This window comes from Hemiscyllium ocellatum, chromosome 3, assembly GCF_020745735.1.
Source record: "Hemiscyllium ocellatum isolate sHemOce1 chromosome 3, sHemOce1.pat.X.cur, whole genome shotgun sequence".
In the NCBI taxonomy this organism is placed as follows: domain Eukaryota; kingdom Metazoa; phylum Chordata; class Chondrichthyes; order Orectolobiformes; family Hemiscylliidae; genus Hemiscyllium; species Hemiscyllium ocellatum.
The window spans coordinates 111820274-111836413 of NC_083403.1; the positions used below are offsets into that span (position 1 = coordinate 111820274).

The 16140-nt window shown below is 40.3% G+C and overlaps 2 protein-coding genes across 11 annotated transcripts in view; one reads left to right on the forward strand and one right to left on the reverse strand.

Moving 5' to 3' along the window:
- Positions 1-6561, reverse strand: part of fbxo9 (F-box protein 9) — a 94962-nt gene extending 88401 nt beyond the window's left edge. For all 5 annotated transcript variants that reach the window (XM_060852970.1, XM_060852969.1, XM_060852965.1 and 2 more), the window contains exon 1: positions 6297-6561. Coding sequence is in view for 4 of the 5 variants with exons in the window: in XM_060852969.1 (XP_060708952.1) it covers positions 6297-6299 (3 nt within the window). In the remaining variant the exon portion in view is untranslated. The remainder of the gene's footprint in view (positions 1-6296) is intronic.
- Positions 6562-6650: 89 nt separating this feature from the next.
- Positions 6651-16140, forward strand: part of LOC132834225 (serine/threonine-protein kinase ICK-like) — a 76273-nt gene continuing 66783 nt past the window's right edge. For 2 of the 6 annotated variants that reach the window (XM_060852934.1, XM_060852891.1), the window contains exon 1: positions 6842-7053. The gene's annotated coding sequence lies outside the window, so the exon portion shown is untranslated. Of the gene's footprint in view, positions 6672-6841; positions 7054-12823; positions 12842-12991; positions 13065-13410; positions 13475-16140 lie in introns of those variants that run through there. The other 4 variants (XM_060852908.1, XM_060852899.1, XM_060852918.1 and 1 more) reach the window with 4 other exon arrangements.

Here is a 16140-nt window from a genome sequence, read left to right on the forward strand (position 1 = left end):
ATAATGGCAATGTTAACTATTCATACAAGAAAATCCCCTGTGAAGAGCTTTGGAAATTACCTGTTCCAAGTCATGTGTCCCACCTGAGCAAGGTATTGACATAATGTTGATTCAAATCAAGTTAACTATTTCCATCACCTCGAAGACTGCTGGTTCCATATATTATTCGGTTATTATAGAATATTAGATCAAATTTTATCAGAAATTGGCTGTCAATTTTAGCAAGATTTATGGAGAGTTTTCACTCCACAAGCCCTTGATAATTATCTCATACTTTTACTAGTGGTATGACACAAGGATCTGTTTTGGGACCACTGATGTTTGTCATTTTTATAAATACTTAGACGCAGGCATAGGTGGATGGGTTAGTAAGTTTGCAGATGACATTAAAGTCGGTGGAGTGGTGGACAGTGTGGAAGAATGTTGCAGGTTGCAGGGGGACTTGGATAAACTGCAGAATTGGGCTGAGAGGTGGCAAATGGAGTTCAATGCAGATAAATGTGAGGTGATTCACTTTAGAAATAACAACAGGAAGGCAGAATACTGGGTCAATTATTCTTGGTAGTGTGGAGAGGTTGAAAAGTGGACATTCATGCTCTCAATGTTAGGAATCTCCCTGCTGACAATAACCTGTGACTTTCCCAACTTCCTTGCCTTGCCTAGATCATTCAGTGGTTGAAAAGGTTCTGCCCTTTGTTTCCATTGATCAGTTTTGATATCAACATTGAACTTCTGAAAGCTTATCTTAAAAGCATGGCTTTTATAAGTATTCTCGTAAGTATTCCCAAATCAAATAAGAATTACATTTGGGAATATGTACATATTGTACACACCATATAATGGTTACAGCACAGAACAAAACCACTCATTCACAAATTCTTCTTATTTCCGTTTGAAAAACAAGGATAAAAATCATAAAATACTCATCAAGTCCTTTATGGCCCCATTTTCATTTCTGCATTATCTAACTATCGGATGACTACATTTAAATGCAAAAACTGACCAAAATTTTAACTGATCAAACAAAATTGGGAGACCAGGTTTAAGGGAACCAATTGTCAAACTTAGAGGAAGTTGCCAAAATTATATTCAGCTGCAGTCCACTGCTGAGAAAACATTTTCAGTGAAATGGCAATAAGTAAATATTTTCCAGAGTTCATTGTCTCCAGAGTCCCTCTCGCCTTTTTCTAAAAGAAATCTCCCATGACATTGTTCACAAACAACAACAAAAAAACTACCTCACCTTCTCACACCCTTTCCAGTTCTTCCACCTTACCGAACAGTTCTCACGTATAGTCTCTGAATTCCATCTAAGAGTCATACAGCATGGAAACAGATCCTTCAATCTAACTAATCCATAATGACCATACTCTCAAACTAAATTAGTCCCACCTGGCTGCACTTAGCCCATATCCCTTCAAACATTTCTTATTCATGTACTTATCTAAATGTCTTTTAAACATAGTAATAACGGTAAGAAATCTAGAAGTATATCTGGAAATAAGCCTGAATCTCACGAGCAGCTGCGAGATCCACGCTACACTCCGTCCACCATTTCCTTCAATCATCATGATGTCTTAAAGTGATCAGGTACAGTCAACGAGGAGAGAAATCATCTTCAACAAATTAATTTGAGTTCTTTGAAGAAGTAACAAGTGATTTGGATAAAGGGAAGTTTGTGGATGTACTGGACTTTAATTTTCAGAAAGAATTTCATCAAGGGCCTCATTAAAGGTTACTACACATAGTTTAACATATTAGGTTGGATCAAGGGTTGGTGAGCTAACAGAAAGCAGGCAATCAAATTTAAATGGCTAACTTTTAGGTTGGCACAATGTAGCTAGTGGAGTATTTCAGGGATCAGTGCTAGGGATCCAAAAATTTACAATCCATTTCAATTTCCACATGCAACAAGATCTGATCAATATCCAAGCTTGGGCCAACATTTGGCAATGACTGTTTCCTGGTCACAATGACTGAGATGAGCTTCATATTCCAGATTAGTTCTTCAATTTAAATTCCATGACTTGAGCCACAGTGGGATCTGAACCATATCCAGGGAACTTTTGCTGAAGTCTCTGGATTCCTAGTCCAGTGACATTAGCACAGCGTCACCATCTCCTCATTTGCTGCACACACAAAAGCACATCTGAAGTAAAAGGTTCCTTTGGCTCCTATCCTTCCCAGTGAGAAGACCAGCCACTGCAATGACTCCAGCACATGGATAGAATCCAGTCGTTAGGTTTTTCACCAAGGTACAGTCATCATTTCCAAACTGATCTCTGCAATATTGCAAACTTTATATATCCCCTACTCTTTAGTACACATTGTATTTACCCTGACATTGAGTGTACAGTCATTCTTTGTATGCCTCATTTTAATTAACCTTTTCCTCTTAACTCCCATAAAGTCCTGAAATCAGAGTCTGTTCCAATTTTATGACAACCATTGAAAAATAATCTCTCTCTGGTTGGAGAGTGATGTCACCAGTATATAAAATTGGGAGGTGTTCAGAAGGGGATATGATTTTCTCAAAAAACGGATTCATGAACTGGGGCAGAGAAAACTCAAGATTCCAGGAAAACTCATATTTCAGCATCATGCTGATTGTTTTGATGACATCCTGTTTGGATCTGTAGCTATGCTTGCTACTCAGGTAATGGCAGTATCTACAGTGGGAAAGGAACTTGAGAGCCTTGGATAAATGGTTCACTCCCACCGTTCTTAAATATGGTCATGCTGACAGAGAGTAAATCAATCCAAATTACACGTCTTCCTACTGTTTATTTTTAGTAGAAAGCTCAGAAAATATAATTGTTTGAACAACTTGCATGACAGAAACATTACAAAGAGCTGATTATTCACGTTATATCTCTTGAATTATAATGCTACATGGGTAATACCTACAAATACACACCTGTGTTTTATAGACCTGTAAAAATATTGGAAGGGGAAGATCGCAATGAGAGATGTACACTCAACAAAAACCTATAGAAGGGCTGGTAGGAATTAATGATGTGAACAACTTATTAACAAATTTCTAGCAATCTAAACCACACAGAAATCAAAAGAATGCTGGAACTGAGATCAGAGTTGAGAGTTGCCAGTGTGGTCTGCACATGATAAAGCCATATCTATGTTTGTTCCTCAAATCATTGAAAGGTAACTAATATTACAATTTTAATAATTTACTCAAATTTTCAAAGTTCTGCACTACTCATTTTGAAAAGCAACTTCCAATGTTACTTGTTACAATAAGCAAACTTTAATAGAAAAGTAACATCCATTTTCAAAACTGTACTTTGCTGTTGTGAAGTTCTTTAAACTAAATTTGACAATTGGTAAATCAACAAATAATACCCCAAAATGAACAAATTCAAGTCAAATTAAGTACTTGCCCTATATAGTTCTTGAGGCTAAATTCTAAGTCCCAATCCTCTCTTTCACTTCACTTGTCTTGTGGTAGGAGATTGATCTCTCACTGCAAACCTGAGTTCTTTCAAGGTTCACATTAACATAACTGCCACAAAAAAAGGCAAAAGAGATGAGCTAATCATGCCATTTTTGTCATCTATTACTTGATCTGTTACTAGCTTAAATCAGCACTTTAGTAAAACACCAAACAAACTTAATCAATCACTGGCTTTCATCAACTAAAGTTATGCTAATTAAATCCCAAACATACTGTTAGATGTACTATCTTTCAGATCTACACAAAAAAAACACTTCTCCCAATCTTTTCAGGTAGATGCAAATGATATCATGGGAGTGTTTGAAGAGAAAACTTCTCTGTGCTCTCATATATACCTCAACCAAAATCACTAAGGTAGATTATCTGGATACATTTTTTGGGTCCTGTTGTGAGCAAATTGGTTTTTGCATTTCCTTCAAACAATGGTGCCACTTCAAAACCTCTAACTGTCTGTGAAATAATTCCTTAAGATGCTATATAAATGCAGGTTCCTTCTTTCTTAAATTCCACACTGCACTGACCTTTCATGTTTCAGTGGTCCCTCACTATTAGAATATAAAAGCATTATAATACTTATTGCAACTTATTCAAAGAATAGTTCACAGATATTGTAGCACATTATTACAGTTTGCTCAAAATAAAGCTTCTCCTTTAAATGGTTGAATACCTTAATAGCATTGTTATTATCGACCCATTTCATTAGATTGGTCCCAAAATTTAACTTGAGCAAGGAGTAAATCAGAGGCATTGCTATTGTTAGTGTTACGTCCTGTAATTTTAAGCAACCAAATTGATAACGTGAGAAACTATTTCACCTCAGCAAATTATTTTCTTTCTCACTTTCCTGGATGGTTGCAAAAACTGGGAATGCATGACATGGGGAACCCCAGATATGGACTTCATTTTTATAATTGGCTGTCAATCAAAAGTCTGTCCCACCAGTCTAATACAAAAACTTGTTAACATAAATACAATTGAAAGGAATTTTAAAAGTTTAGTGATCCTAAACATTTTTGAAACTTGAAAATATTCTTATAGGCCTGTTCCGCCTACTTGCGGAATGTTTCAGAGAAAACTTCTGGGACACTCGGTCCAACCAACCCAACCACCCCGTGGCTCAACACTTGAACTCCCCCTCCCACTCCACCAACGACATGCAGGTCCTTGAAACTCCACCATCGCCAGACCATAGCAACACGACGGCTGGAGGAAGAGCGCCTCGTCTTCCACCTAGGAACCCTCCAACCACAAGCGATGAACTCAGATTTCTCCAGCTTCCTCATTTCCCCTCACCTTACCTTGTCTCAGTCCCAACCCTTGAACTCAGCAACACCTTCCTAACCTGCAATCTTCTTCCTGACCTCTCCGCCCCCACCCCCACTCTGGCCTATCACCCTCACCTTAACCTCCTTCCACCTATCGCATTTCCAACGTCTCTCCCTCCTACCTTTTATCTTAGCCTGCTTGGCACACTTTCCTCATTCCCGAAGAAGGGCTCGTGCCCAAAACATCGATTCTCCTGCTCCTCGGATGCTGCCTGACCTGCTGTACTTTTCCAGCAATACATTTTCAGCTCATGCTGTAAGCATCGCCAGAATGTATACGATAAAAATCTATTCATCTCATGGTCATACCATGTGACAAAAAACTTTGGCAAGCTATATTATTAGTAAACTACACTATTATAAACTATTAAATCAAAAGGAAAGTGCTTACTTTTTTTTGCAATAGACAGCTTTAGATCTGTGAAAAGAAAGCGTTAAAGTTATATTGGAACTATCCAACTTTCAGATTGCTGCTTTGTTTTGCATGTCAACGTTTTGGCTGGGTCATCCTTTGGTTGATAAAATACAAGAGTCGATAAAGTGTGGTGCTGGAAAAAGCACAGCAGGTCAGACAGCATCCATGAAGCAGGAGAGTCGATCTCTCCCGTTCCTCAGATGCTTCTTGATCCCCATGCTGATTCTCCAGCATTTGCAGTTCTCAATATCCTTTACAAAACACAAACCTTTTAAATTTTAAAATAGCTTAGTCTTTTGTTTTAAGAGAAAAGAATTACAACAAATCACAGTATTTGCATATCATAATTTACAGAAGCAATAATTCAGCTGCTGACTCATGTCATCATTATGGTTCTCCCACTCTAAATCAACAATATCTTACACTACCTCACTGATATCAAGACATTCTGCAGTTTCACCTGATTGACGGGTAAAATATTGTAACCTGGTTTATTTGGGCAGCTTTCAAAGTCAAGAACAGTCGACGTGGAAAATGCATCAGAACTGAAGGACACGAGATGCCTGCTTTGGCAACGTGGGGACAGATGTGCCAATCCTGTGGGTACACGTTTAATTCAGATCATCACAGACAATCAGTGCACAGCACCTGAGGCAGGTCAGAAACTCTTTCACTGCCTTTCCCTGGCACACTTTCCTTTTAAGAAAATGGAACAGTTTAACAGGGGAGACCAATCCACTGGGCTGTCAAACTAAAATAGAGAACCACTGCATTGGCATTCAGCTCCCAAGTAGATTGGTTTTGAATTGTTGCCACCCCATCTTGCTCATAACGATGCCCTATCGTCTGATACATATTTATGTTACGTATCTTTAAAAAACAGAGGTCACACAGCCAGAATGGATTGCAGGCCAGCCGAGCTGTGATTTTGCAGGTCAGTAATGAGCAGGTTGGAGGATCACACACACCTTTCCTCCTCCTCACCTCAGTGTGTGCAGCCGCGGGCTCGCTCTGTCACCCAACCACTCACACTCACACACAGACATGAGGAGGAGGAACACCGCCGCCGTCTTGCCGTGTTTACCATAGCTTTGGAAGGGCCTGCCGACCTCCCGGAGAGTAACCAAGCCTGACAGAGCTGAACGATCGGAGATTATTGCAGTTCTCGGTCGGAGAAGCGAACCACACAATCCAGGAAAATACGAGCTCTCCACACGGCAGCCATGTCGCGAATTCGGAGTTGAGGGGAGGGGTGTGGAGCTGCTGATGAGTCACCCTAACCCTTCCGACCCGCCGAAGTCAGGCAGCATCAAACCCTCCTCCCCTGCGCCGACGGCGGACAACTCCAGGACGGGAGCGAGCGCGCACACCCAGACGACAAACCTGCCGCGCGAGCACGCCGCCACAGTACGAGTCGGAGCAAGCCTACCGCGCATGCGTCGCGCCCTTCCCGAATACGGTAAAAGCCTATTTCATCTCCGCTGTCCAGTGAGCATTGTGCACGCGCCATCCTCCTTTCGAACTTGCGTGCGGGTTCGCCCCATTCAAACGTGTCTGACGCGTGCGCTGTGGTGCTACTCGGGTGTTTGGGGAGAGGGAGGGAGCGGGACAGAAGGGAGGAGGAGGAGAAGGAGGCGGAGCTTCGTCTCCCGGGAAAAGACACATCTGTGCTGCCGCCATGTTAGGCCAGAGTGAATCAGTAGGACTAGGAGTTGTAGTAGTAGCAGTGGGAGGAGGTGGTCTTAGCTTGTGATGTGTATACTCCGTCCAACATTTCGAGATTTCTTTTCACTCTTAAATCACGTTGGCTCAATTAAGTGGCTCTGGGCTCTCGGCAAGTGGTAAGGGCAGTTTTGTTTTCATTTTGTTGACTGTCATTCCCGTCATGACCCAGTACCATGTCGTGTGTGTGTGTGTGTGTTTTAGTTACTCCCTTTGAAACTGTATTTGCACTTTCGTGGTCAGGCAATACTTTAAAAAGATAATTACCCGCACGTGGATGTTAGGGACTTCTTAAACTGCCTTCAACTCGTTTCGTGTTACTTTGACATTTATCAGTAGTTGTTAACCAGGGCATTTCAGTTCTTGCTGCAGTTCTTGGCTGAGCTGCTGTCATTCTGTCTGCCCGATAGCATTACTCTCTTCTCTAATTTTGATTACAAAATTGGCGGGGGCTACTGGAATTCTGGAATCGGAATAGAAAATGCAAGAAATACGATGCTGATATCCGAAAAATTAAGAAACTCTTTGAAGCTGAAGCCAGTCTGTTTTCTGCGTTGTGGAAACATTACCTTATGGTCTCGACTTCTGTTGTTTCTCCAGAAGCTTCAAGACATCAAAGCACTTTAAAGTAGCTCAGGTATATTCGTGGTACTTAACCCTTGGTGTGATGAAATGAAATCTGTCAGTGTACCATATGAAGTAATCAAATGATCAACTTAGTTGTGTTGGATGTTGACCCTGGGAGAAGTACTCAGCATTCAAAATAATTCCACAGGATTTCTCTCATGTCTACCGTAGACAAGTGGGACCTCTGGTCTCATCAACCATCAACTCATTAAGATTGATATTCCCAATCCATGTTTGCATAGTGCTGCATCCTATTGCTCTCTTCAGATTGTACTTCTGTGAGGAATGTAGGAAATGGGAGCAAGAGTAGGCCATCTGGCATCTTGGCTATGCGACCTAACTTGTTAGCATGTCCTGCATTATCCTCACATTCCTCTATTCTTAACATCTAGTATTCTAATGTTCTCTGTCCTTAGCATGCTTGATGGCCAAGCTTCCACAGCCCTCTGGGCTAGAGAATTCCAAAGATTATTCTTCCTTTGGGTGAAGAAATGCCTCCTTGTCTCAGTCCTAAATGGTGTTCGTCTTCATTCTGAAGCCATCTCCCCTCATTTAAAATGTTCCACCAAGTGCCTCACATTTCGGGCGGCTCAGTGGTTAGCACTGCGGCCTCCCCACCAGGGACCCAGGTTCATTTCCAGCCTCAGGTGACTGTCTGAGTGGAGTTTGCACATTCTCCTTGTGTCTGTGTCAGTTTCCTCCCACAGTCAAAGATCTGCATGTTGGTGAATTGGCCATGCTCAATTGCCCATATTGTTCAGGAATGTGTATGTTAGGCGCATTAGTCACGGGAAATATAGGATAGGGGAATGGATCTGGGTGGGATACTCTTTGGAGGGTCACTGTGGACTTGTTGGGTCAAATGGTCCGTTTCCATACTGTAGGGATTCTATTATATCTCCAGAATTGAGCTCTGAAAGAATTGTTTTAACTGAAATCACCACTCATTCTTTTAAATGTCAGCTAATTCTCTTCAATCTTCCCTTGTAAGACATTCTTGTCATGCGGGGGTTCGGCCTGCTAAACCTTTGTCATACTCATTTCATGCACATGACATGAATATTTTTAATGAGCTGTATTTGATGTATCTTTGGAGCAGGTAGGACTTGAACTATGGCCTCTGGCCCAGAGACAGGGATACTACTGCTGCATTACAAGGCCCTCTGTCAACTACATATCATTCCTTGGGTAAGGAGACCAGAACTGCACATGATGCTCTCAATGTGGTCTCATCAAGGCTCTACACAATAGAAACATGACTTTTTTTACTACTTTCTACTGGTTTTTAGTAACTTATGAACAAAAACATTTGATGGTAAGGTGCTGGGGAGTGTTGCTGAGCAAAGAGACCTTGGAGTGCAGGTTCATAATTCCTTGAAAGTGGAGTCTTTGGTACATAGGATAGTGAAGACGGTGTTTAGTATGCGTTCCTTTATTGGTCAGGCCATTGAGTATCGGTGTTGGGAGGTGATGTTGCAGCTGTAAAGGATATTAGTTAGGCCACTTTTGGAATATTGTATGCAATTCTGGTTCCCTTCCTAGAGGAAGGATGTTGTGAAACTCTAAAAGATTTAGAAAAGATTTACAAGAATGTCGCCAGAATTGGAGGGTTTGAGCTATAGGGAGAGGTGGAATAGGCTGGGGCTGTTTTTGCTGCAGCATCGGCGGCTGAAGGGTGACCTTACAGAAGTTTATAAAATATGAGCATGGATAGGGTAAATAGATAATCTTTTCCCTGGGTTGGGGATGCCAGAACTAGAGGACAGAGGTTTAAAGTGTGTGGGGAAAGACTTGGAAGGGACCAAAGGGGTGACTTTTTCATGAAAAGGATGGTATGCGTATGGAATGAGTTGCAAGAGGAAGTGGTGCAGGCTGGTACAGTTACAACATTCAAAAGACATTTGGTCTAAAACAGCAGCTAATGAACTTGAAAGACACTATACAGACCACAAGCAAAACTGATATCACTTACAAAAGGCTGTGCAAGAACTATAACAAACAGTACATTGGACAAATGGGCAGAAAACTAGCCACAAAACAACATGACCTTTTTTAACTAAAATCCTTATATACGGATAAGGAAGGCCACCACTTCGACCAGGACAACACATCCATCTTAGGACAGACCAAACAGACACGCATGAGAATTCCAACCGGAACTGTATCAACAAACACATTGAGTTAGACCCCATCTACCATCCTCTCAGAGAAAAACAAGAAATTACATCATCACAGGAAACAACATCGCCAACTCAAAGAAACCCATACATAGAAAGCAGGAATCGTGTACACTGTTTTGCCTGAGGCCCACTGAAAATGTTACCTAGTAGGATGATGAAACATCTGGAAATGAACCCCTCAGCTCAGTGAGTAAACCTACATCCATTTGGGTAGATACATGAATAGGAAGGGTTTACAGGGATATGGGTCAAGTGCTGGCAAATGGGACTAGATTAATTTAGGATATTTGGTCGGCATGGACGAGTTGGACTGAAGGTTTCTGTGCTGTATATCTCTGACTCTAAACACTCTCCACTCTTGTGGAAAAGCAACAGAAATGTAAAAGTTTCATTTTTTTTTCTGTGTTATATTCTGTATGCCATGTTCTTACTTACTCCTCAAGCTTATCTGCTTCCCTTTGAAGACTGTTTGCATTTGCTTCACTATACACATGCGCATCTAGTTCTTTGTTAGCAAACCTGGAAATATTACATTTGGGCTTCACATGCTAATCATTATAGATTGTGATCAGTCCAAGCACTGATCTTTGTGGTACCTCACTAGTCACAGTCTGTCAGCTGAGCATGACTTGTTTATTCTTATTGACTTGTGTTTTACTCATTAATCAGTTCTCAATCTGCGGCAGTCCTGAAGGGTCTTTTGGTACATTGGTACTGATCCTACCTTTGGTATAGCCGATCTGTATACAAGTTCCACCTGCTTCCGTGGTGTATCCTAACATGTCTAAACATGTTGATTTCAAAATTAGAAGTTTTATGGGACAGTGATAAGTGCTTACCCCAAGGCACGAAGTGCTGTATTCATGTTCCATCTGCTCTGTGTCAAAACCTGTTCAAAAGGTTGATTAAAATAACTATTGGGCTGTATCTCCTGACACCCCACAAAAGCTTCACATTGCGCATGTGGATAATGTGTATGCGCAGTTAGTTTGAAACAAAACATGTCAGCATCTAAATGTGTGTAATAAATATGAGTGAATGGGATGAAATTATGTCATTGACTGAGGTTCTGCATGGTGCACGTTTTGCACATGCGTATTGAGAGCAGTTTGGGACTGTCAACAGGCATTGTCTAACTGTTATACCCAATCCTGTGTACTGTATTGTTGCTTTGCAATCTCCTGAATGGAAGGTGTCTAATGTTGTGCCATTATTTGAGAGGCTGTGAGGACACACCAGTTAATACAGACCAGTTGGTCTGATATCAATAATGGGCAAGTTGTTGAAGGGGATGATAAGGCACAGAATTTACTTGCATTTGGACAGACAAGGACTGAATCGGGATAGTCAACATTGTGCGCGGGAAAGCATGTCTCACAAATTTGACTGAGTTTTTTTTTGAAGAGTTGACCACAAAGATAGATGAATGCAGAGTGGTAGATATCTACATGGTCTTTGACAAGATTCCGCATGGTAGACTGGTTCATCAGATTAGATCACATGGGATCCAGAGAGAACTTCCCCATACACAGTTAGCTTGATGGTAGGAGACAGAGGATGGTGATATAGGTCTGTTGCTTGAACTGTATACCTGTGACCAGACGTGTGCTGTGAGGTTTGTTGCTAGGTCCACTGTTTTTTCTCATTATATAAACATATTGGATAGAATTTAGGTGGAATGATTAGTAAGTTTGCAGATGACACCAAAATTGTTAGTATAGTGAACAGTGAAGAAGGTGTCTAAGAGTACAATGAGATCTTGATCAGCTGGGCCAATGGGCCGATGAGTGGTCGGTAAAGTTTAATTGAGTTAAATGTGAGGTGTTGCATTTTGGGAAGACTAACCAAGGCAAGAATTAGTTAATGGTAGGGTCCTCGGGAGTGTTAAATAAAGACTGAGGAGTGCAGGTACATAGTTCCGTGAAAGTGGTATCACAAGTAGACAAGGTGGTAAAAAGGCATTTGGTACGTTTGCCTTAATTGGTCAGTCATTAAGTATTGGAGTTGGGATGTCATGTTGTGTCTGAACAAGACATTTGTGAGTCTGCATTTCTTTTTAAAATTGTAGAAGAATCCCTGCAGTGTATCGGCAGGCCAGTTGGCCCATTGAGCCCACAGAGCATCCCTTCCTCCCAACCTATCCCTGTGACCTTGTATTTCCCATAGTTAATCCACCTAGCCTGCACATCTCTGGATACTGAGGGCAATTTAGCATGGCCAATCCACCTAACAAGCACATCTTTGGACTGTGGAATGAAAGCGGAGCACCTGGAGGAAACCCATGCTGACACAAAGAGAATGTGCAGATTCCACACAGACAGTCGCCCAAGGCTTTTGGAGTATTGAATACCATTCTAATCATCCTGCTATGGAAAGGGTGAAAAAAAACCTGATTTATAAGAATGTTACCGAGATTGGAGAGTTTGAGTTGCAAGGAGAGGTTGAATAAGCTGGGACACTTTTCCTTGGAAAATGTAGGCTGAGGGGGTGACCTTAAAGAGGTTTGTAAAATCATGAGATCTAGATAAGGTGATGAAGTGAGGTTTCCCCCCCTCCCTCCCCAGGGTAGGGGATTTGAAAACTGGAGGACATAGGTTTTAGCTAAGAAGGGAAAGATTTAGAAGGGTCCTGAGGGACAACTTGTTCACTCAGAGGATGTTGCGTACCTGCACAAAACACTACATAGGACAAACAGGACGACAGCTAATGATCCGCATCCATGAACACCAACTAGCCACGAAATGACATGACCAGCTATCCTTAGTAGCCACACACGCAGATGACAAGCAACATGAATTCGACTGGGACAACATTACTATTATAGGACAAGCCAAACAGAGAACAGCTAGGGAATTCCTAGAGGCATGGCACTCATCCACAGATTCAATCAATAAGCACATCGACCTGGACCATAATACCGACCACTGCAGCGGACAGCTGAAACTGACAACTGGAAGCAGCAGATTCAAACCACTACAAATGCTGGAGGAAAGATCACAGAAGCACTTCATAGGAGGCTCCCAAGCACTGAGGATGTCACCTAGAAACATCTGCAACACAAATTCCCAGCTCAGCGAACAGAACCACAACAACTCGACAGGTTTGTCAAACATGAGTCCCTTCATATAAATTTCAGATGCTTCTGTGTAGTCCTACCATGATTTTACAAGTGTGTAGTTAATGTACCCTTTAATTAATTATCTAAAAATTTGTAGTTCACAGTTTCCCCTCTCCCTCCTTTCTTAAATAGTGGGGTTACATTTGATACCTTCCAACCTCGCAAACTGTTCCAGAATCTAGAATTGTTGAAGATGGCCACCAAAGTAAGTTGATGTAGAAATCTTGCTTTAGAATCCCTGAATTACTTTTTCCCATCTTAATTTGCTTGCTTTCCTGTAGTAGTACTATGCTTCTTGAACATTAGATTTTTTGTGTTTGTAATTTTCCACCTTTTTATCGCTGCTTCCTTCCTACTTTTAAAACTGGCCCTTGTCTTTCTCTGAAATGTACCTTCTAACTCAATGTTTTGACATGTTTTTCTGCATGTTATCAAGTTGTTTAAAATCGCTATCTTGTGCTGTACCTAATGAATTGTTTCTCCTGGGAATTTTTGAATAGTAAAATCCCTTGCCTCTCTTCTGAATTGAATTATTTTCAAAATTTGTATAGAAGACCCAGAAACCAAGAAAATGATCATGTGCGTGTGGATTAAAATCTTGTCTAATATCGCTGGGTATGTAAATTTGTATTATTTCTGCGCTGGTCATTTGACCCAATGATTCTACAGTTCAAAGTAGTATTCCTCAGTAGTTGAACCACCGAACACAATAGTAGATTGTTAATTTTCAATAAATGTAGGTATTAAAGCTGTAGTTTGGACTTGAAGACAAGTTCGTGCTATGTACACTTGTGTACATTGCTAGTTCAGCATCTGCATGTAAAAAGAAGTGTCAGCATTGTGTTTTGTCAATAGTTCTGAAAGTAAACAGGAATATTCAAACAAACCGTAGGTTGCCTAGCAGCTAGCTATTTGGCCACCTTTGTATGTTAGTATAGTTTATCCATTACAGACTCAGTAAGTTTAAATTAAATGTCAGCTTTTCAGTTATTTAAGTAGTCCTTTTGTGTAAATCAGGAAACCAAATTCACCGTGCATATGTAGATATTGTGTGAAATGTTGAATGTATTACGTTTATAATTGTAATAGAGAATATCCCATTCTTTCTGGTACCATAATAAGAGTTTTAGCAGCATATTGTATAAATTATTGTTCAAGATTAATCTCAGTAAATAGTCATATGACTTGTCATTGCACTTATTTGGTGAACTCGTACCCAAACTCAAATATGGCCCAACATACGTCAGTGCATTTTATGCACATCACACGTCTTTGTGATGTTGTTAACTATGATAGATTGTACCTGCTATGGCTTACGCTAGTGATATCTATATGGCATACAAGTACTAAACTCCCAATGCTCATTTGAGACTGCATGTGAATTTGGTAAGACACAAGTACACTTGGTTTGTTTCAGTCTGAGTGCTGAGTACAATAATTTCACATGTCCAGCATGATGTTTTTTCAAAATCCTCGCATCCAAACACTTTCTTTGTTGCATTGGAATTATTGCTGCACATTTCAAAGTGACATGTGCTTGTGTTTAGTGATTAAACAGAATCTCCAGTCACGCTTGATAACTTTTGTTTTTTGATCATATGTTTTAACAAGTTTAGTAAGTAGGGCTTATGCTCGAAACGTCGAATTCTCTATTCCTGAGATGCTGCCTAACCTGCTGTGCTTTGACCAGCAACACATTTGCATCTTTTTGCATAGCTCTAGGTTTCCCTCCTGCCAGTAATCAGCATTGTTCATTCATGAAAGTCATCCAGAAAATAGTCCTTCACTATCTTCCGAAATACATTAAAAGGATTGTTTGTTGAGTAAAGAAGTTGGAAATGGTGGATAAGTTCTGATGCCAAACAATGCCAATGTATTCTTTAAGTGCAATAAAATATTAAATGGAAATCCTGAATCTTTGCATTAGGAATAAAAATGAGCACAAAATAGTTAGTATATTCACGTTATTTCTCCAACATATTCAGTGGTAGAATGCTGGTGACCTCGCTATTGTTGTAGAACATGCTCTTAGCAGAATTTTGTGGCTTGGACTCCAATTTAGACACGCTCAAAGGAATCAAAACGAACAAATACCTAAGGATAGATGTACTTATTGTACCAAAGGTAATTTCACAGTGCAGGATTCTACTTGAAGGCGGTCATCTAATTTTCCCTCAATTACTATTCCACGTTTTGAAAAGGAACAAAAATTTTGGGAATGAATTTGCATACCCATATATGTTTGGGTGTATCCTGTCAAATCAGGGGAGCTGATTCTCTAACATTGACACGGCAAGCCAATCTTTGGTTTTTAATTTTCTCATGAAATCTGTGCTACTTTAAATTGCACTGAACTGGATGGCTTGCAGCCCATTTCAGAAAATATTTAAGGGTCAACCATATTGCAGTGGTTTGGTGTCCCTTTTGGGCTGAGCTGGATAAAGGCAGCAGATGATCTTCCCTAAAAGACACTAAAGAACCAAAATTGGCCTTTTCAACATGGTAGTTTCATAGTTCTATTTTCTTATCTTCACAGTACTCAGCAGAATCCTTGAAATTGCACTTTGAAATTTATGTGCTTGATTAATCTATGCTTGTTTCAAATAATGCAGACAATTAGCAATTTCATACTTTAATGAAGTTGTGTCTTTTAAGATTAAGGGGAATAAGCTTCTAGCTTATCTTTACACGCAATTCAGCTTTGTGGCTGTTTCTGCATTACGACTTGCACACCTTCTGTTTGCCTTGATGCCAAATATGTCATTATACGCAAGTTGCCCAAATTTCTGTTCAAGGCATACCTAAATATAGAAATCAAAAAGTTGCTATCAGAGAGATGAAATTCCACACTCAAACTTTGATCAGTAAATAAAACCTGAGGTAGTAAAATTCCACCCATGTAATTAATTTTCAGTGCCAGAAAAACTGACTAAAATGAAACTTTTAAAATCACATTAAAGGAATGCTAAGACATGAAATGAATTGACTGTTTCTTTTGGTGACTTAACTTCATATTTACAGTTTAAATGCAGGAACCTAGCTACTTAGTGTATTTGAGCGGGAAGGCAGAAAGTGAAGTGCTGTTTTGGCAAAACTAATGGTGGAATCGAGTCTCTCTGATAACAACTTTGATTTCCATCTTTAGTCATGCCTTGCAGTTACTTTGAATGAAAATTTGGGTAACTTACAAGACAAACAGAAGGCCTGAAAGTCGTAATGCAAAACAGCCAGGAAGCTAAATTGCCTGCAAAGATAAGTTAGAATCCATTAAAAATTCCTAA